General features: G+C 47.3%; 1 protein-coding gene across 1 annotated transcript in view; it reads left to right on the top strand.

Moving 5' to 3' along the window:
* Window positions 1-9,130: 9,130 nt before the first annotated feature.
* OVCH2 (ovochymase 2) overlaps window positions 9,131-22,389 on the top strand; it is a gene marked incomplete at its 3' end in the record, with an annotated part of 57,135 nt that continues 43,876 nt past the window's right edge. Inside the window, exons 1-4 of the mRNA XM_038765210.1 lie at window positions 9,131-9,334; window positions 11,679-11,770; window positions 15,104-15,276; window positions 20,565-20,660. Of these exons, the coding sequence (XP_038621138.1) occupies window positions 9,131-9,334; window positions 11,679-11,770; window positions 15,104-15,276; window positions 20,565-20,660 (565 nt within the window). The remainder of the gene's footprint in view (window positions 9,335-11,678; window positions 11,771-15,103; window positions 15,277-20,564; window positions 20,661-22,389) is intronic.

Genomic DNA, 22,389 nt, shown 5'->3' with positions numbered 1-22,389 from the left:
AAGGACCTGAGTTCTGTTTACTTGTTTTGATGTCTGCTCTCCCCTTCTAGACTGTGAGCCTGTTGAGGGCAGGGATTCTCTCTATTTTTTGCTGAATTGTACTTCCCAAGCACTTAGTACAGTGCTCTGCCACAGTAAGCACTCAATAAATATGATTGAATTGAATTGAATTCTGATCCTGGCTCCTCCACTTGTCTGCTGTGTGACCTTAGGCATGTCACTTCATGCCTCAGTTCCCTCATCGGTAAAATGGAGATTAAGACTGAGAAACCCATGGGGGACAGGGACTGTGTCTAACGCGCTTTGCTTGTATCTCCCACAGTGCTTAATACGGTTCCTGATTCATAGTAAGTGCTTAAAGAATACCACTATTATTATTGTTAGTAGTAATAATAACCATCTAGTTCTGGGCCAATCTGGGCCCAACTGGGTAGATTTCTGTAAAATGGTGGCCATAAAACATCATCACATCCCACCTTTGAAGCTATGCGTGTTTTGGCATCCAGCTATTCCGTGACTGCTACTGGACACCCTCCTCCCCCTCCTCCCCTAGGTGACTCACTGTCCTAAGGGTCAGGCCCACCCCAGTGTGGAAAATCTCTGTTGGATGGTTCTTAGAGGAAAAACTCACTTTCCACACCCTGGGCTAAAGGGAAAAGAAATATTTTCCCACTCTACCAGGGAGATGAATGTCGACAGCTCATTGTGGCTTAGTGGTTAGAGCTCAGGCCTGGGAGTCAGAGGGATCTGGGTTCTAATCCCAGCTCTACAGCCTGTCTGCTGTGTGACCTTGGGCAAGTCACTTCACTTCTCTGTGCCTCAATTACCTCATCTGGAAAAAGGGAGATTAAGACTGTGAGCCTAATTTGGGACAGGGACTGTGTCCAACCTGATTATCCTGTAGCTACCCAAGTGCTTAGTACAGTGCTTGGCACATAGTAAGCACTCAACAAATACAACAATTATTATTATTATTCTAGAGGGGGAGACAGACATTAATGTAAATAAATAAATTACGGATATGCACGTAAGTGCTCACTCCGTCGCCACCCCACAGTCCTTTATGCCCCTATTCTTACTCAGCTCCTTCTCCTTACCTGTAATTAGTTTTACTGTCTGAGAAGCAGCATGGCCTAATGGCTAGAGCTCGGGTCTGAGACTCAGAAGGATTAGGGTTCTAATCCCATCTCTGCAACTTTTCTGCTTTGTGACCTTGGCCAAGTCACTTCACTTCTCTGTGCCTCACTTACCTCATCTATAAAATGGGAATGAAGACTGTGAGCCCCATGTGGGACAGGGACTGTGTCCAACTTGATTAGCTTGTAACTACCGCAGCACTTAGTACAGTGTCTGGCATGTAGTAAGCGCATAACAGTTCAAACATATTTATTGAGCATACATTATAGGCAGGGAATGTGTCTGCTATATTTTATATAGTACTCTCCCAAGTGCTTAGTATAATGCTCTGCAAACAGTAAAAATATAACAGACAATTCCCTGTGCACATTGAGCTTACAGTCTAGAGGGGGAGACAGACATTAATATAAATTAATAAAATTATTTATTTATTCATTCAATTGTATTTATTGAGCACTTACTGTGTGCAAAGCACTGTACTAAGCACTTGGAAAGTACAATTCAGCAACAGATAGAAACAATCCCTACCCAACAACGGGCTCACAGTCTAGAAGGGAGAGGCAGACAACAAAACAAAACAAGTACGGACTTAAGTACTGTGGGGCTGGGAGGGGGGATGAATAAAGGGATCAAGTCAATGGAATACAGAAGGGAGTGGGAGAAATGGAAATGAGGGCTTAATCCGGGAAGATCTCTGGGAGGAGATGGGCCTTCAATAACAAATACCACAATTTTCATTAAATTATTATGTCTGCCCTGCTAGACTGTAAGTTCTCAGAGGGGGGCAGTCACATTCACTTACTCTAAATGTACTCTCCCGAGCACTTAGTACAGTGCTCTGCACAGAATATATGCTCAATAGATACCATTGGTTGATTGACCGATTGATTGAAGAGAATGACCCTTTGCTGAGGTATCCCAGACTCTCCCCCCACCCACTCTTCCCGCTAGGCTGTATGCTCGTCGTGGGCAGGGAATGTGTCTGTTTATTGTTGTGTTGCACTCTCCCAAACGCTTAATACAATGCTCTGCACTCAGTAAATGCTCAATAAATACAACTGACTGACTGACTTCTTGTTTTCTCCCTCTAGCATCCGGCGGACAAGCGGAGCAAGAGCCAGGAAGAGGAAGTGGCTTCCTGATCTTTCTGTCCGGTCAGCTGGACATTGTCTGCTGCAGGTAGTGGCCATAGCCACTGTGTACCGTGTCCTCCCACGACCTCCGCAGCCCCGGGACAGAACAAGGCAGGGAACTTCCCTCCACATCATTTGGTAACCTGGACATTCCCAGAACGGATGTCGATGGGGAATAGGAGGCCCAAAGCTGAACCTTGAGGGGCTTCCGCATTTCAGGGGGTGGGAAGCAGAGGAGGAGCCCACAAAAGGGACGGAGAATGAGCAGCCAGAGAATAGAAAGAGAACCAAGAGAGGACAAGTCGGTGAAGCCGAGGTTGGATAATGTTTCCAGCAGAAGGGGTTGGTCCACGGCACTGAGGCAGCAGAGAGGTCAAGGAGGATTAGGATGAGGTAGAGCTCATCAGAATAAGCAGGAAGGAGGTCATCAGTGTCTTTGGAGAGGCTGTTTCCATGGAGTGAAGGGATAGAAGACAGAAATGGGGGACCAAGGAGATCCTCTTGACTGTCAGCTCGTTTTGGGCAGCGAATGTGTCTGATGTTATATTATACTCTCCCAAGTGCTTTGCACACAGTAAGCGCTCAATAAATACAATTAATAAAAAAAATCATAGTTGGAGGAGAGGAAGCAAAGTCACAGGGGTAAACATGGTCTTTCTCCCTGGGCTGTGGGGAGTCAGCCTGGTTGGAAGCCAAAGGAGATGTTACCAAACCAAAAGAAACCCTATATTGCTAGCCAAGGGAGATGTTACCAAACTGAAAGAAATCCTACATTGCTAGCCCTGAGGGCCAAACTTCTCTATAACCCAGGGTGCACTTATCCCAAAGCTGATTTTCTAATGGTATTTAAGTGCTTAATATGTGTCAAACACTGCTCTAAGAAATGCGATAGATACTAGTCCATTAGGTCAGAAACGGTCCCTGTCCCGCATGGGGCTCGCAGTCTAAATAGAAGGGAGAACAGGAGAACTGAGGCTCAGTGAAGTAACTTGCCCGAGGTCACAAGGCAGACACGCAACGGAGCCGGGATTAGAACCCAGGTCCTCTGACTCCCAAGCCTGTGCTCTTCCTGCTAGGCCATGCTGCTTCCCCCTCTCCTCAGCTCCAGCCCCAGCCAACCAAGACCCATCCCTGCCTGCTGAGAGGATGGTAAATAAATTATTCAATCAGTAGCATTTATTGTGACCATCCGAGGCACTGAGAGAGTACGATAGAGTAAGTAGACGTGAACCCTGCCTTCGTGGAGTTTACAATCTAGCAGGGAGAGACAGACACGTTTAAGATCCTATCTAATGAATGAAGTTAGACTGTAAGCTTCTTGAGGGCAGGGACCTCACCTACCAACTGTATCGTGCTCTCCCAAGTGCTTAGTACAATGCTCTGCCCAAAGTAAACATGCAATAAATACCACTGACTGATTGAATGAAGTAGACACAACCCAACCCTATTCTATTCCTGTAGCTACAAGAGAAAACCAACCGGACAATTCAGTCCCAGGTTCCGAAAAATCACTTTGATAATAAAAATAATGAAGATCGTGGTATTTGTTAAATGTCTACTCACGTTATGAAAAACCATTTGATGATTAAAATAGTAATGATTTTGTGGTATTTGTTAAGGGCTTATTTTGTGCCAAGAGCTATACTAAGCGCTGAGGTAGGCAAAAGAAAATCAGGTCCCATATAGGGCTTCCGATCTAAGTAGGAGGGAGACAGCAGATGAGGGAACTGAGGTGAAGAGAAGTTAAGTGACTTGCTCAAGGTCACACCGCAGGAAGTAGAACCCAGGTCCTCTGACCCCCAGACCCGTGCTCATTCCACTAGACCACACTACTTCTCCCACGAGTAAACACCAGTCTTTCCTCCGCCCACCAGCCTCATTTTCAGGTTGTCAGTGGGGTTAATGATGGCATTTATTAAGCACTTACTATGTGCAAAACACTGTTCTAAGCGCTGGGGAGGTTACAGGGTGATCAGGTTGTCCCACATGGGGCTCACAGTCTTCATCCCCATTTTACAGATGAGGTAACTGAGGCCCTGAGAAGTGAAGTGACTTGCCCAAAGTCACACAGCTGACAAGTGGCGGAGCTGGGATTAGAACCCATGACCTCTGACTCCAAAGCCCGGGCTCCTTCCACTGAGCTACGCTGCTTCTCGGCATCAGGACGGCTCACCCACGAATGCCAAGGCAACTGCAGGGCAGCCAACGCGATGCTGCTGAGTCGATGGAGCGTGGAAATTCTGCCCTTTGTCTCGGACGGGTTGGGCATGCCAGAGAACGCTTTGGTCTGTGGTTGGCGGGGAAGGATATGTGCAGGTGGAGAGAGAAGGTCTCATGCTTGGCTAAATGTAGAAAAATAGTGGAGAATCGGTAGAGGTTTTATAGCCGGATTAATAAGTAACCTCCATTTTATGGGCTGGTCTCTGTTCTTCCCACAGGGAACGTCTTCCTCCCTTCCACACCTGCTTCTCCGCTCATCTTCAAGATGCCCGTGGTGGTTGGTGAGCTGATTCTGCTGGTGGGACTGGTCTGCTCTGAGAAAGGAAGCCGGCCACCCCCCTCCCTTCCAAAAGGTAGGCTCGGACTCTGCCACCCTTCCAGCTCCCACTCAATGATAATAATGATTGTGGTATTTGTTAAGCGCTTATTGTGTGCCAGGCCCTGTACTAAGCGCTGGGGTAGTTACAAGCTGAAAAGCAGCATGGCGTGCTGGATAGAGCACGAGCCTGGGCGTCAGAAGGTCGTGGGTACTAATCCTGGCTCCCCTACTTATTTACTGTGTGACCCTGGGCAAATCACGTCCCTTTTCTGTGCCTCAGTTACCTCAGCTGTAAAATGGGGATTGAGATTGGAAGCCCCACATGGGACAGGGACTGTGTCCAACTCGATTTGCTTGTATCCACCCCAGCACTTAGTACAGTGTCAGGCCCATAGTGAGCACTTAACAAACACCATCATTGTTAGTATTATAAGCTAATTGGGTTGGATTCAGTCTCTGTCCCTCATGGGGCCTCACAGTCTTAATACCCATTTCACAGATGAGGAAAATGAGGCCCAGAGAAGTGAAGTCTGTTTATTGTTTTGTTGCACTCTCTCAAGCTCTTAGTATAGTGCTCTGCACACAGTAAGCACTCAATAAATACACCTGAATGAATGAATGAAGTGATTTGCCCAGGGCCACACAGCAGACAAGTGGCAGAGCAGGTTATTCTGACGCCCAGGTCTGTCCTCTATCCACTAAGCTGTGCTGCTTCTCTACTCTCTGACCTCCCCCCGCCACTTTCTGGGGATTCCCACTGCCCAAGGATGCAAGCTTGGATGCTCTCCGGTGGTTTTTCATGTCCCGTTCCAACCCCGGATGGCGGCTTGACCATCGGTGGGAGGAGGGGGAATGGAAAGAGCTGTCCAGGGCATACTGCGATGACCTCCACGGCCTCACCTTGCCTCCCTAAACCATCCTGTTTCTCTCATTGACTTGCCCTGCGACCACAGGACTACCCTCGGCAGGGTTGAGCTTTCTCACCCAATCTTTGCCAACCCGTCATCCAAAGCCCTCATTCCACAAAGAAGGCCAACCTCCAGTCCCGAACATGGTTTGGTCCGAGTTTCCACCAATCATCCCTCTCTCCTGCAGCCCCCACTCATTCATTCAGTCATATTTATTGACCGCTTACTGTGTGCAAAGCACTGTATTAAGCGCTTGGGAAGTACACTGGAACAATAAACAGGCACATTACTGCCTTCAACGAGCTTATATCTCCATCTCTGCTGAGCATCTTGACTTTGATTCCATCAATCAATCCATCATAGGTATTTTTTGAGCGCTTACTGTGTGCAGAGAGCACACTGGGAGAATACAACAGAGGTGGGAAGACACATTTTCTGCTCACAAGAAGCAGCATGGCTTAATGGAAAGAGCATGGGCTTGAGAGTCAGAGGTCGTGGGTTCTAATCCTGGCTCTGCCACTTGACAGCTGTGGGGCCTTGGTCAAGTCACTTAACTTCTCAGGGCCTCAGTTACCTCATCTGTAAAATGAGGATGAAGACTGTGAGCCCCATGTGGAACAACCTGATTACCTTGTATCCCCCCCAGTGCTTACAACATGGCTTGGCACATAGTAAGTACTTAACAAATACCAATATTATTCTTGTTACTAAGAAGCTTATAGCCTGGAGAGGGAGACAGGCAATTAATATACATAAATGAATTATGGAGATGTACATAAGGGCTGTGGGGCTGAGGGAGGGGTGAATAAAGGGAGATAATCCAGTTACAAGTCAACACTGAAGGGAGAGGGAGAAGAGAAGCTGAGGGTTTAGCCGAGGAAGGCCTCTTGGAGGAGATGTACTTTTATTAAGGCTTTGAAGGTGGGAAGAGTGATCGTCTGTTGGATTTAAAGGTAGAAGGAGTTCCAGACCAGGGGCAGGATGTGGGCGAGGGATCGGTGGTGAGGTAGATGAGATTGAGGTACAGTGAGTAGGTTGGCTTTAGAAGAGCAGAGTGTGGGGGCTGGGTTGTAGTGAGGTGAGGTAGGAGGGGGCAAGGTGACTGGGTGCTTTAAAGCCAACCGTAAGGAGTTTCTGTTTGATGCAGAGGAGGATGGGCAATCACTGGAGGTTCTTGAAGAGTGGGGCAACATGGACTGAATGGTCACGTAGAAAAATGATCCCAGCAGCAGAGTGAAGCATGGGCTAGAGTGGGAAGAGAAAGGAAGCAGGGAGGTCAGCCAGGAAGCTGAGGGCAGTAATCAAGCCTTCGCAGGATAAGTGCTTGGATTAGCGTGGTAACAGTTTGGATGGAGAAGAAAGGGTGGATTTTAGCAATGTTGAGAAGGTTGAACTGACAGGATTTGGTGACAGATTGAATATGTGGGTTGAGTGAGAGGGATGAGTCATGGATAAGGCCAAGCTATCAGGTACGTGAGACAGGGAGGATAGTGAAGCTGTCTACAGTGATGAGAAAGCTGGGGAAGGACAGGGTTTGGGTGGGAAGATGAGGGGTTCCGTTTTGGAATATGATTCTCCGGGTTCAGCTTCAGGAGTAAGTCTGACGACTTCCTTAGTGATTTATTATTCCTTCAGGACAGTGAGTCCCTTGGTTTCACTGAGCATGCTCCTTTCTTCCCCCAATCCCAATCCCAATCCCTCCGCAGTCCCAACCCCCAGTAGCCCCCAGGGCTTCTCTTGCCTTCCAAGGCAGCCCAAAGGCACAGGAATGGAGAACCCAGCTGATTGGGCAACAAATGGAAAACCCAAGTGATCGGGCAATGAACGGAAAACCCAGCTGATTGGGTAGCAAATAGCTTTTTTCCTGCTTCCGGGCCTCCCTTTGAAGCCGACTGCTTCTTTGTGGCTTCAGACCTTGTTTGGGATTTCGGTCAGCAAAAAGATATTTTGCTGCATGGCTTAGTGGATAGAGCATGGGCTTGGGAGTCAGAAGGTTCTATTCTTGGCTCCGCCACTTGTCTGCTGTGTGACCTTGGACAAGTCATTTCACTTCTCTGGGCTTCATTTACCTCATCTGTTAAATGAGGATTAAGATTGTGAGCCCCATGTAAAACAGAGACTGTCCAACCAGTTTGTTTGTTTCTGTCTCAGCATTTAGTATAGTGCCTGGCACATAGCAAGTGCTTAACAAAAATACTATTATTATTTTTATTATTATCATTTTTGCAGCAGAAAGAGAATGAGACACAAATGCACACACACACGGACATGGGATTAACTGTGTCAGAACAGTGTCTGCCTCTGTTTTTATTTTATATTATAGGTAATAAAATACTTATTCATGTTGATGTCTGTCTCCCCCTCTAGACTGTAAACTCTGGGTTGTGGTCAGGAACTGTGTCTGCCAACTCTGTTACACTACACTCTCCGAAGTTCTTAGTACAGTGCTCTGCACATAGTAAGTGCTTAATAAATACCACTGAGTGACTGATTGATTAATTGGAAGAAGGCCACATAGATAAACATGGATCAGATGGGCAAACAAATGAATGACCCTTAAACACAGGGAGGTTTGGGAGTAGGTGAGCACTATTAAATTGTACTCTCCTGGGAGCTTAGTACAGTGCTCTGCAAACAGCAAGTGCTCAATAAATGCCATTGACTGATTGATTGATTATCTGTGAATCAGGGAAGGAGATGAGGAGGAGAGCAAGGACAGCCGACTATAGTAGCTCACCACTGCCGTGTCCAGAGCCGTTGGACGCCAAAGCGGGGTGTTTTCATCTCTGGAGCAGACCAGAGCCAGGAGCATGAGAATGAGGGAGTGCCACATCTCCTTCAAGAAGTCTTCCCTGACTAAACCCTATTTTCCTCTTCTCCCACTCCTTTCTGTGTCGGCCTGACTTGCTCTCATTATTCATCCCCCGTCTCAGACCCACGGCACTTAAGTACGTATCCGTAATTTATTTGTAGTAACATCTGTCTCCCCTGCTCTAGACTGTAAGCTCGATGTGGGCAGAGAATGCATCTTGTATATTGTTCTCTCCCAAGCGCTTAGTACAATGCTCTGCACATAGTAAGCGTTCAATAAATACAAATGACTGACAGACTGACTTGGTCCGATAGGGAAGGAATGGAACTTTCAAGGCCCAATTTGACCCAGGTTCTCCATACCCCCTTCCCTAACCACTCTGATGAAATGCCCGTCCCCCAAAGCAGAGAAAAAGGAGCCCCTCAAGTCAAGCAGACCCCTGACTGGAAAGAGCTCTGGCCTCCAAGGCTGGAGAAGATTGGCTTGGCACTGTGGCTTCACTACGGAACCCTGCCCCAGAGGGACGCCACGGGAACCGCCTCTCCCCTTCTATCCAAACATGGCCTGGTCCTCGTTTTCCATCCGCTCCCTCCCCTGACCCATGAAGGTCTCCATGAAATGGTCATCCTCCAGAGCGGAGCCTCGGGTGATGGGGGAGGTCCCGCTCACCGCGCCTTTGGGCCCGGCTTTCCCAGGGTCCCTCTGTGGGCAGAGTGCGGCCAGACGCCAGGAGCCGAGTTGGCTCAGCCTCCTCAGTCGAATCGTCGGTGGAAGCCAGGTGGAGCGAGGCACTCACCCGTGGCAGGTGAGCCTGGGGAGGGAGGTGTCTGACCAGGTCAGAGGGGCTCTGAGGGGCCTGGGGGAGTCAAGTGGCGGGGAGGAAGATGCTATTAACGTTGTTATTTTTATAGTAATTGTTGTTACTATGTGCCAAGCGCTTGTCTAAGTGATGGGGTAGATCCAAGTTAAGCAGGTTGGACACAGTCCTTGTCCCTCATGGAGCTCACTCTCATCCTTATTTTACAGATGAGGTAACTGAGGCCCAGAGAGGTGAAACGACTTTCCCAAGGTCACGCAGCAGGCATGTGGACGAGTCAGGATTAGAACCCAGGTCCTTTTGACTCCCAGATCCTTGCTCTCACCCCCCAGTGAGGAGTGAACTGGCTGCTAGATGAGGATGAGTGATCTGGGTTAAAAAGGCTGAGGACTCTGGGCCCCAGGTAGGGCAAGGACGCTGGGTTCGGGATGTGGATGGTGAAACATCAATCAGTCGTATTTATTGAGTGCTTGCTGTGTGCAGAGCACTGTTCAAAGCTCATGGGAGAGTACGATAGAATAGTTGAACAGACACATTCCCTGCCCACATTGAGCTTACAGTCCAGAGGGAGAGACAGACACATTTTGGCTATGTACAGAAGTGCTGTGGGCCTGAAGGAGGGGTGAATGAGGAGGCAAGTCAGGGCAACAGAGAAGGGAGCAGGGGAAGAGGAAATGAGTACTTAGTCAGGGAAGGCCTCTTGAAGGAGTTGTGCCTTCAGTAATACTTTGAAGGTGGAGAGATTAATTGCCTTAGGATATGAATAAGGAGGATGTTTCAGGACAGAGACAGGACGGGGTGGGAGGTCGGCAGCGAGACAGGAGAAATCAAGGTACAGTAAGAAGGTTAGCGAAGGTGCAGGCTGAGTTGTAGTATGAGAGTAGTGACGTGGGGTAAGTGGGGGCAAGGTGATTGTGAGCTTTAAAACCTATGGTAAAGAGTTTCTGTTTGATGCGGAAGTGAATGGATAACCACTGGAGGTTCTTGAGGAGTGAGGAAATATGGGCAGAATGTTTTTGTAGAAAAATGATCCGGGAAGCAGACTGAAGTATGAACTGGACTGGGGAGACAAAGGAGGCTGGAAGGTCAGCAAGAAGGCTGCCAAGGGTAAGACAAGGCAGGATATGCTTGGATTAGCATGGTAGTAGGTTGTATGGAGAGGATTTTACTGGTTTTGTGAAAGTTAAATTGGCAGGAATAGTGGCAGATTGAATATGTTGGTTGAATGAGAGAGATGAGTCAAAAATAGTGCCAAGGTTAAGGGCTTGTGAGACAGGAAGGGTAGTGGTTCTGTTTACAGTGATGGGAAAGTCTTGGGGAGGATAGGGTTTGGGTAGGAAGATTAGGAGTTTGGTTTTGGGCAGGTTAATTTGCAGGGGATGTCAGAAGCAGGTCCACCAGGGGGTCTTGGAGGTGCTGCCCTGTGGGCAGTGGGGCCCCTACTACAGTCATGGGACTTTATCAAGTGACCTTATCACTGGAACTGAGAGGGCAACTTGTTGAGTGGGGGGGAGAGGAGAGGGGCCTTTCACCCCAAGAGTGGAAGTAGCCTGGGAAGCAGCATGGCCTAATGGAAAAAGCACTGGCCTGAGGGTAAGAAGGACCTGGGTTCTAATCCTGGCTCTGTCATTTGTCTGCCGTGTGACCTTGGGCCGCAGTTCCCCCATCTGTAAAATGAGGATGATGACCTTGAGCCCTATGTAGGTCAGGGGCTGTGTTCAACCTGATTTTCTTATGTCTACTCTAGTGCTTAGAACAGTGCCTGGCACATAGCAAGAGCTTAAGAAGTGCTACAATTACTGTTATTATCATTATTATTTTTATTATTATTATTCTTTTGCTGAGGACAAGAGAAAGAGAGCAGAGAGTCAGGAAGGGACACTTGAGGGGGCATAATAATAATAATTATAATAACAACAACAATAATTATAATGATTTTTGTTAAGCATTTACTATGTGCCAGGCACTGTACAAAGCGCTAGGGAGGATACAAGCAAATCAAGTTGGACACAGTCCCTGCCTCATTTAATAAATGAGGTAACTGAGGCCCAGAGAAGTGAAGTGACTTACACAAGATCACACAGCAGACAAGTGGAGGATCTGGGATTAAAACCCATGACCTTCTCATGCCCAGGCCTGTGCTCTATCCCCTATGCCATACTGCTTTTCATAAAACCAAGCCAGGCAGAACCCTGGCTGGTCCTCGGTCTGGTGGGGGCAGAAATATGCCTGGGTTGGGGGAGAGCAGAACAGAGCCGAGCACTGTACTAAGCGAATGGGAGAGTACAATGCAACCGCGAACAGACACAGATCTTTGTTCTCATCAACACAGGTGTCCCTGAAGCGGAGGCAGACTCATTTCTGTGGCGGGACGATCATTTCTGCCCAGTGGGTGGTCACTGCTGCCCACTGTGTCATGGACAGGTAGGGTCGGGCGTCGGAGGAGGAGGGGAAGGAGCCTTGGAGACGGTGGGCAGGGCAGGGAGGTTGCCACAGCAAATGCCACAGGGGGACAGGGACCTTGCCTGTGGAATGGAGACCACCTGTAGGTGAGGGTGCAGGGGGCATTCCTGTTTTCCGCTGGCCAGCCCACCACCCGTCCACTCTCAGGGCCACGTGAGCAGGGGAAGGTTAAGCCTATGGGGCGCTGCGGGAGCTGACTGCAACATGCCTCCCCCAAATCACATGTGCGCACACACCAAACAACCCAGTTTCCACCTTGGGCATTAATAATAATAGTAACTGTCATATTTATTAAGCACTTACTATGTGTCAGGCACCATGCTAAGCGCTGGGGTGGATACAAGCAAACTGAATTAGACACAGTCCCTGTCCTACATGGGACTCACAGTCTAAATCCCCATTTTACAGATGAGGTAACTGAGGTACAGAGAAGTGAAGTGATTTGCCCGAGGTCCCACAGCAGACAAGTGGCAGAGCTGGGATTAGAACCCAGGTCCTTCTGACTCCCAGGCATACTGGTCATTTCTACTAATTCTAGTGTACCTTCCCAAATGTTCTGTCCAGTGACCTGTATTCATTCAATAGTATTTATTGAGCACTTACTGTACTAAGCGCGTGGGAAGTACAAGTTGGCAACATATAGAGACGGTCCCTACCCAACAGTGGGCTCACTTTCTAGAGCCCACAGACCTGTACACAGTCAGTGCTCAATAAATACCACTGATTGATTAGATTAGAAGCTAGCTCTCTTCCTCCCTTCAAGGCCCTACTGAGAGCTCATCTCCTCCAGGAGGCCTTCCCAGACTGAGCCCCTTCCTTCCTCTCACCCTCATCCCCCTCTCCATCACCCGCACCTTACCTCCTTCCCTTCCCCACAGCACCTGTATATATGTATATATGTTTGTACATATTTATTACTCTATTTGTTTATTTATTTATTTATTTTACTTGTACATATCTATTCTATTTATTTTATTTTGTTAGTATGTTTCGTTTTGTTCTCTGTCTCCCCCTTCTAGACTGTGAGCCCACTGTTGGGTAGGGACTGTATATGTTGCCAGCTTGTACTTCCCAAGCGCTTAGTACAGTGCTCTGCACACAGTAAGCGCTCAATAAATACGATTGATTGATTGATTGATTAGTTTGCTGGGGCACTCAAGAAACCTCACCTCTGCAATTGTGACATTGTGGAAATTCAGTATTGTTGGTTACCTAGCATAAGCCTCCATTTACACCCAGATGCTTCCCTGCCCCTGCTTCCTCTGCAGCCTGGTGCTCTCCTTAGGGACAGACCCTGTGCCCCTCTCCTCTCTTCTCCTTTCCACCAAGACAGCTCAGCAGAGTGCCACAGACAACACTTGATTTTTGATATAGAAAAAATTTCAATTCAATTGGCAGGGAATGGAGCATTATGTAAGCTCCTTATGGGCAGGGAATGTGTCTGTTAATTCTTTTTCATTGTACTCTTGCAAGAGCTTAGTACAGTGCCCTGCACATAGTAATCACTCAGTCAATGCCTTTGATAGATTATGGAGGCTTTTTTTGCCACTAGAATGACTAAAGTGGTGCGAGCATTTGTGGTTTAACTTTCCATGAGATTTAGTAAAACTGCTCCCTGTCTCTCTCCACTCTAGACCATACTTCACTGTGCTGCCCTGATCATTTTTCTAAAAAAATGTTCAGTCCACATCCCTCCTTTCTGCAAGAACCTACAATGGTTGCCCATCCTCCTCTGCATCAAACAGAAACTCCTTACCATCAGCTTTAAAGCACTCAATCAGCTCGCCTCCTCCTAGTTTGGATGGCTGATTCCCCACTACCATCCAGCACCCTCACTTCAATCTTTTAACATCAATCTACTCACTGCATTTCCATCTCATCTATCTTGCCACAGACCCCGGCCCAAATACTGCCTTTGGCCTAGAAATCCCTCCTCAATATCTAACAGATGATCACTCTCTCCACCTTCAAAGCCCTATTAAAATCACATCTGCTCCAAGATACCTTCCCCTTATTTTTCCCTATTTCTTCTCCCTTCTGCTCGCCTGTGCACTTGGATCTATACCCTTTAAGCAGTTGATATTCACCCACCCTCAACCCCACCACACATATATGCATATCCATCATTTATTTTGATGTCTGTCTCCCCATGTGGACTATAAGCTCCTTGTGGGCAGGGAAAATGTCTATCAACTCTATTGTATTGTACTCTCCCAAGTGCCTAGCATAGCACTCTGCACACAGTATGCCCTCAATAAATACCATTGATTGCTGTAATTCTGTATTTTATTACTACTGTATTCTTGAATGCTGATAGATGGAAAATTATCACATCTTTCGGCGATTAATCTCTGTCCTCGTTAATATTCGTGAAAGGGGTCATTTGCATTGGTTGTTTGATTCACCCAACAGTATTTAGTGAGTATCTGTGGGGTGGTATCAGTTCAGAGCACTGAACTGGAGGCTTGGGAGAGTGAAATGAGAGTAAAAAGACAAACTCCCTGCCCTGAAGACGCTTACATCCTACTGGATGTGATATCTGTCCATTTCTTTCTTTCTTTTCTTTTTTTTGAATGGTTTTTGTTAAGTGCTTACTGTCTTCCAGGCACTGCTCCAACCACTGGGGTAGATAAAAGCTAATTAGGCTGGACCCAGTCCATGTCCCACCTGGGGCTCCCAGACTTAATCTCCATTTTACCGATAAGGTAACTGAGGCCTGGAGAAGGGAAGTGACTTGTCCAAGGTCATACACGGCAGAGCCGGGATTAGACCCCAGGTCCTTCTGACTCTCAGGCCGGCCCTCTTTCCACTAGGCTGTACTGCTTCACGCCGCTTTCCTCTCCTAATAGTAATAATAGTATTTTGTAAAGCGCTTACTATGTGTCAAGCTCTGGGGTAGAGAGCTTAATAAATAAATATTTATTATAGTTATTTATTATATTTATTATATAATAAAAAATAAATAATATAAATAATATAAATAAATAAATATTTAGTTTAAATAAACTCAATAAATACGATTGATGATGATGATGATGATAGAGAGCAGCTAATCAGGTTGGACACAGTCCATGTCCTTCATCAGGCTCACAGTCTTAATATTCATTTTCAGGTAAGGGAAGTGAGGCACAGAGAAGTGACTTGACTAAGGTCACACAGTAGACGAGTGGCCGAGCCAGGATTAGAACCCCAGGTTCTTCTAACTCCCAGGCCCACACTCTATCCACCAAGGCACGCAGCTTCAGGATGCTTTCCTCCCCTCCGTCCCCCTCCTTGATTTCCCTGTCCCCCTAGGTATCTGCGGACTTACCTGAACGTAACGGCCGGAAAGTACGACCTGTCCCTCGCCGAGCCGGGGGAGCAGACGCTGGCGGTGAAATCCATCGTCAAACACCCCAAATTCAATCCCAAGATGCCCATGAACTATGACATCGCTTTGCTCAAGCTGGACGGACACCTCAGGTTTGGTAATGGAGGACTCCGTCTATCACAGTGGGGCAGTGATGCTAGGGCAGCTGGGTGGTCCCAAAGTGACCCCTCCACCCCTGCCTCCCATGGCCCACTTAAGTCCGGGCACCCTGGGGGCTTGGCTGGGCCCCGGCGAGGTTGGGGATCTGAGCAGGGCTGGGGCGGGGGTTAGGGAGAGGCAGGACTGAGGAGGGGGCAAAGGCAGAGATTCTTTGGCCTTGGACTTGAATTAAAACAAATAATATTAATTAATGACTATGGTATTAAGTGCTTACTACATCTCAGGCACTATGCTGAGCACTGGGGCGGATACAAACAAATCAGGTTGGACACACTCCCTGTCCTGCGTAGGGCTCACAGTCTTAATCCCCATTGTACAAATAAGGTAACTGAGGCACAGAGAAGTTAAGTGACTTGCTCAAGGCCACACAGCAGATGAGTGGCGGAGCCGGGATTAAAACTCGGGGCCTTCTGACTCCCAAGCCTGGGCATAACAATAATTAACAAACTAACGAATATCATCATCGTAACTTGTAAGCGCAGCAGTAGTAGCAGCAGTAGAAGGAGGAAGAGGAGTAAAATAGTAGCAGTAGCTGCAGTAATAGTTGTAGTTGTAGTAGTACAGTACCTCGGTGCTTAGTACAGTGCCTAGCACATAGTAAACACTTAACAAATATCATTAGTAGTAGTAGTGGTAGTAACGTTAGTTGAAGTAACAGTGGTAGCGGTAGTAGCAGTAGCTGCAGTAATATTAATAATAATAATGGTATTTGTTAAGAGCTTACTATGTGCCAAGCACTGTTCTAAATGCTGCGGTAGATTAATCAATCGTATTTATTGAGCGCTTACTGTGTGCAGAGCACTGTACTAAGCGCTTGGGAAGTACAAGTTGGCAACACATAGAGACAGTCCCTACCCAACAGTGGGCTCACAGTCTAAAAGATACAAGGTTATCCCACTTGGGACCCAATCCCCATTTTACAGATGAGGTAACTGCGGCACAAAGAAGTTAAGTGGCTTGCCCAAGGTCACACAGCAGACAAGTCTCAGAGCCGGGATTAGAACCCACGTCCTCTGACTCCCAAGTCCGTGCACTTTCCACTAGGCCACACTGCTTTCCTGTAACAGTAGTAGCAGTAGCCGCAGAAATAGTAATAATGATAGTAGTCACAGGAGTAACAGTAGTTAATAATAATGATGGTATTTGTTATGCACTTATTATGTGCCAGGCACTGTACTTAGAGCTGGGGTGGACACAAGAAAATCGAGTTGGACACAGTCCCTGCCTCATGTGGGGCTCACAGTCTCAATGTCCATTTTGCAGATGAGGTAACTGAGGCACAGAGAAGTGATTTGCCCAAGGTCATACAGCAGATAAGTGTCGAAGCCGGGATAGTAATGACAGTAGTAGTAGCAGCAGCTGCAGTAATAGCAATTAGTATTAGCAGTAATAGTAGTAAGAGTAGAAACATTCATTCATTCATTCAATCGTATTTATTGAGCGCTTACTGTGTGCAGAGCACTGTACTAAGCGCTTGGGAAGTACAAGTCGGCAACATATAGAGACGGTCCCTACCCAATTGTAGGGCGATAACCCTGCCCAAGAGCCAAAATCATTTACCACCTTACAATAGATGATCACTGTAACTATTGAACTTCTTATCACAAGCTCATTGAGAAAAGAAACTAATTAACAAAAGCAAAAATAATAATAATAAAAATGATTCATTCATTCAATCGTAGTTATTGAGCGCTTACTGTGTGCAGAGCACTGTACTAAGCGCTTGGGATGTGGAATTTATTAAGCACTTACTATGTGCAGAGCACTGTTCTAAGCGCTGAGGATGTTACAAGGTGATCAGGTTGTCCCTCGGAGGGCTCACAGTCTTCATCCCCATTTTTCAGATGAGGTAACTGAGGCCCAGAGAAGTGAAGTGACTTGCCCAAAGTCACCCAGCTGACAACTGGTGGAGCCGGGATTTGAACCCAGGACCTCTGACTCCAAAGCCCGGGCTCTTTCCACTGAGCCACGCTGCTTCTCTAAAGGAAGTCTGATATTGAAAAGAAAAAAAAAACCTAAAAGTGGGACTGAAATATTCCTTTCGAGTTTTTTTTTCTTCCTAGTGCGGTATATGTATCATCATCATCATCAATCGTATTTATTGAGCGCTTACTATGTGCAGAGCACTGTACTAAGCGCTTGGGAAGTACAAATTGGGAAGTACAAAGTACATATGTATGCGGGGCCAGTGCCATATTTGAAAATGCACAATGCCCCAACATGTCAAACACTCTGTACGCGTAATCCCTAAGTGGGAAGGAATGATTTACTAACCTTGAACTAGAACATTTTGATTGAGAATTCTCTAATTAAGCTCTTTCTAGGTGCATTCTCTCCTTAAGGGATCTCCACACCAGCAAGAAGAAGGGGACTGCAAAGCAGTGGTTGAAGTAGTAGTAATAGTGGAAAGAGCCTGGGCTTGGGAGTCAGGGGTTGTGGGTTCTAATCGTGCTCCGCCACTTGTCTGCTGTGTGACCTTGCTCAAGTCACTTTACTTCACTCTCCCTCAGTTGCCTCATCTGTAAAATGAGGATTAAGACTGTGAGCCCCATATGGGATAACCTGATTACGTGGATCTACCCCAGTGCTTAGAACAGTGCTTGGCTCATAGTAAGCGCTTAACAAATACCACCATTATTACTACCACTACTACTACTACTACTACTACTACTAATAATAATAATAATAATAACAAGAATAATAAGAATAATAATAATGGTGGCATTTATTAAGCACTTACTATGTGCAATGCACTGTTCTAGGCACTGGGGAGTTTACAAGGTGATCAGGTTGTCCCACGGGGGGCTCACAGTCTTAATCCCCATTTTACAGATGAGGGAACTGAGGCACAGAGAAGTGAAGTGACTTGCCCAAAGTCACACAGCTGACAAGTGGTGGAGTCGGGATTTGAACCCATGACCTCTGACTCCAAAGCCCGTGCTCTTTTCCACTGAGCCACGCTACTACTACTACTACTACTAGTACTAGTACTAGTACTAGTAGTAGTAGTGGTAGTAATAGTAGTAGTAGTAGTAGTAGTAGCATAGTTGCAGTAATGGCAGAAGTAGAAACAGCACGGCTCAGTGGAAAGAGCACAGGCTTGGGAGTCCGAGGTTGTGGGTTCTAATCCTAGCTCCACCACTTATCAGCAGTGTGACTTTGGGCAAGTCACTTAATTTCTCTGTGCCTCAGTTGTCTCATCTGTAAAATGGGGATTGAGGCTGTGAGCCCCACGTGGGACAGGGACTGTGTCCAGATCAATTTGCTTGTATTCACCCCAGCACTTAGAAGAGTGCCTGGCACATAGCAAGCGCTTAACAAATACCATTATTATTACCGTGATAGTAACAGCAACAGCGGTAGTAGAAGTAGTTGTAATGTGATGATGATGATGAGATCGTTTCTGTTAAGGACTTACTATCACCATCATCATCATCAATCATATTTATTGAGCGCTTACTATGTGCAGAGCACTGTACTAAGCGCTTGGGAAGTACAAATTTGCAACATATAGAGACAGTCCCTACCCAACAGTGGGCTCACAGTCTAAAAGGGGGAGACAAGTGCCAAGCACTGCACTAAGTAGATAATTAGGTTGGACACAGTCCCTGTCTGATGTGTGGCTCACAGTCGAAATTTGAGGGAGTAGAATTTCATCCCCATTTTACAGCTTCATTCAATCGTATTTATTGGGCGCTTACTGTGTGCAGAGCACTGTATTAAGCACTCGGAAAGTACAACTCAGCAACGATGAGGAGACTGCAGAGAAGTTGTGACTTGCCCAAGGTCACACGGGCATAGCTCTCGTCACTTTGCCCCAGGCTGTGTAGTTGTCCCCAAAACCCCGAAGGCACGTCCTACAATGATCATGATTGTGGTCATCACTGGTGTTATGATCGGTAGTGGAACACAGTGGTGCTTGTCATTCAATCATTCGGGGGTATTTATTGAGCACTTATCGTGTGCAGAGCACTGTACTGAGGGCTTGGAAGAGTACAATATAACAGTAGAACACATTCCCTGACCAACACGAGTCCATTTTGGTGGGAGAGAAGATGCGAATGGGGGTGGGGGTGGGGGACATTGTGCAGCTTGTTTCCTCTCGTCCAGCCCCACCCGGTTTGAGGTCTTTGGGGAGGATGAGCCCCTCACATTGAGAAAGAACATGGCCTAGTGGATAGAGCCCGGGCCTGAGAGTCAGAAGGTCATGGGTTCCAATTCCGGCCCTCCACTTGTCTCCACTTGTCTTACTGCATCAGCCTTCTCTCTGATCTCCCATCCTCGTGTCTCTCTCCACTTCAATCCATACTTCATGCTGCTGCCCGGATTATCTTTGTCCAGAAACGCTCTGGGCATATCACTCCCCTCCTCAAAAATCTCCAGTGGCTACCAATCAATCTGCGCATCAGGCAGAAACTCCTCACCCTGGGCTTCAAGGCTGTCCATCACCTTGCCCCCTCCTACCTCACCTTCCTTCTCTCCTTCTACAGCCCAGCTCCGCTCCTCTGCTGCTAATCTCCTTACCGTACCTCGTTCTCGCCTGTCCCGCCATCGACCCCCGGCTCACGTCCTCCCCCGGGCCTGGAATGCCCTCCCTCTGCCCATCCGCCAAGCTAGCTCTCTTCCTCCCTTCAAGGCCCTGCTGAGAGCTCACCTCCTCCAGGAGGCCTTCCCAGACTGAGCCCCTTCCTTCCTCTCCCCCTCGTCCCCCTCTCCATCCCCCCATCTTACCTCCCTCCCTTCCCCACAGCACCTGTATATATGTATGTATGTTTGTACATATTTTTTTACACTATTTATTTATTTATTTAATTTATTTGTACATATCTATTCTATTTATTTTATTTTGGTAGTATGTTTGGTTTTGTTCTCTGTCTCCCCCTGTTAGACTGTGAGCCCACTGTTGGGTAGGGACTGTCTCTATATGTCGCCAATTTGTACTTCCCAAGCGCTTAGTACAGTGCTCTGCACATAGTAAGCGCTCAATAAATACGATTGATGATGATGATGATGCTGTGTGACCTTGGACAAGTCACTTCACTTCTCTAAACCTCAGTGACCTCATCTATAAAATGGGGATTGAGACTGTGAGCCCCACGTGGACAGGGACTGTGTCCAACCCAATTTGTTTGTGTCCACGCCAGGGCTTAGTACAATGCGTGGCCCCTAGGAAGCGCTTAACAAATTCCATTTTTTTTTTATTTTTGATCTTTTTTTTCCCCCCAGGGCCGGTGGTTTGGCCAGTCTGCCTTCCAGAACCGGGAGAGACGTTCGCTCCGGGAACGCTGTGCACCACCACTGGCTGGGGCCGCCTGGCAGAGAGTAAGCCCCATCCACAACACACACACACACACACACACACACACACACACACACACACACACACACACACACACACACATCATCATCATCATCATCACCATCATCATCACAGTGGTCTTCGTTAAGCGCTTACTATGTGCCAGGCACCATACTAAGCTCCTGGGTAGATACATGGTAATCGTGTTGGACACAGTCCCTGTCCCACATGGGGCTCACAGTCTTCATCCCCATTTTATAGATGAGGCAACTGAGAAGTGAAGTGACTTGCCCAGAGTCACACAGAGGACAAAAGTGGAAGAGCCAGGATAAGAACCCAGATCCTTCTGAGAAGCATTCATTCATTCATTCAATCGTATTTATTGAGCGCTTCCTATGTGCAGAACACTGTACTAAGCTCTTTGACGCAGTGGATTGAGCACAGGCCTGGGAGTCTGAAAGTCATGGGTTCTAATCCTGCCTCTGCCACTTGTCTGCTGGGTGATTTGGGGCAAGTCACTTCACTTCTCTGGGCCTCAGTTACCTCTTCTCTATAATGGGGACTAAGACTGTGAGCCCCACATGGGACAGGGACTGTGTCCAACCCGATTTGCTTGTATCCACCCCGGCGCTTAGTACAGTGCCCGGTGCATAGTAAGCACTTAACAAATACCATTATTATTATTATTGTTATTATTATTATTATAATTCTGACTCCTGGGCCAGGCTGCTTCCCTATGTGCACACATGCACGCACATACATGCGTGTACACACAAACACACACGCACGTACACTCTCACCACTCTTGGCACTGTCAGTCTCCCCCCTCTTCAACACTGGAGGTGGGTGGAAAGGGTCAGTGATAGGAGACATCCGTCTGCACTCGTGGTCAAACCACCACCAGTGCCAACTGTCCATTGGGACTGTAGGGGAAGAGGAGGAGGAGGAACAGGCAGGGTGGGGCTTTGGACGGTTGAGATGCACTTTGAGGCTATTTCCATCCACACTTGGGACTTGTCCAATCGTGTCAGAGACCCAGGGTGAGCGGGACTGACCCCGTCCCCCCATCTGGACCCCCAGGGGTCCATCACCCCTGGAGATCTGGCACTGAGTGTCTCGCTTAATCGCCCAATGGATTACTCCACCATTGGCCTTTGTTGAGCGCTTACTATCATAATAATAATAATGGTATTTGTTAAGCGCTTACTATGTGCAAAGCACTGTTCTAAGCACTGGGGAGGTTACAAGGTGATCAGGTTGTCCCACACACAGTCTTAATCCCCATTTTACAGATAAGGTCACTGAGGCTCAGAGAAGTGAAGTGACCTGCCCAAAGTCACACAGCTGACAGTTGGCGGAGCTGGGATTTGAACCCATCTCCCCTTTAGACTGTGAGCCCACTGTTGGGTAGGGACTGTCTCTATGTGTTGCCAACTTGTACTTCCCAAGCGCTTAGTACAGTGCTCTGCACACAGTAAGCGCTCAATAAATACAATTGATTGATTGATTGATTGATTGACCTCTGACTCCAAAGCCCACGTACTAAGTGTCTGGGGAGAAGACAGCGCCATGGAGTCAGTAAACACAATCCCTGCCCTCAAGGAGATGACAGTCAGTGGGTTTCAACTGAATCCACATTTCCTGGAGACTAAAACAGCCAATGCCCACGCACATGGCTACTAGTCTTTTTTATGTTATTTGCTAAGTGCTTATTAATACACCAGGCACTGCACTAAGCCTGGGGACAGATAA

Source organism: Tachyglossus aculeatus, chromosome 22 (assembly GCF_015852505.1).
Source record: "Tachyglossus aculeatus isolate mTacAcu1 chromosome 22, mTacAcu1.pri, whole genome shotgun sequence".
Classification (NCBI taxonomy): Eukaryota; Metazoa; Chordata; class Mammalia; order Monotremata; family Tachyglossidae; genus Tachyglossus; species Tachyglossus aculeatus.
This window is presented reverse-complemented; position numbering and strand designations above follow the sequence as displayed.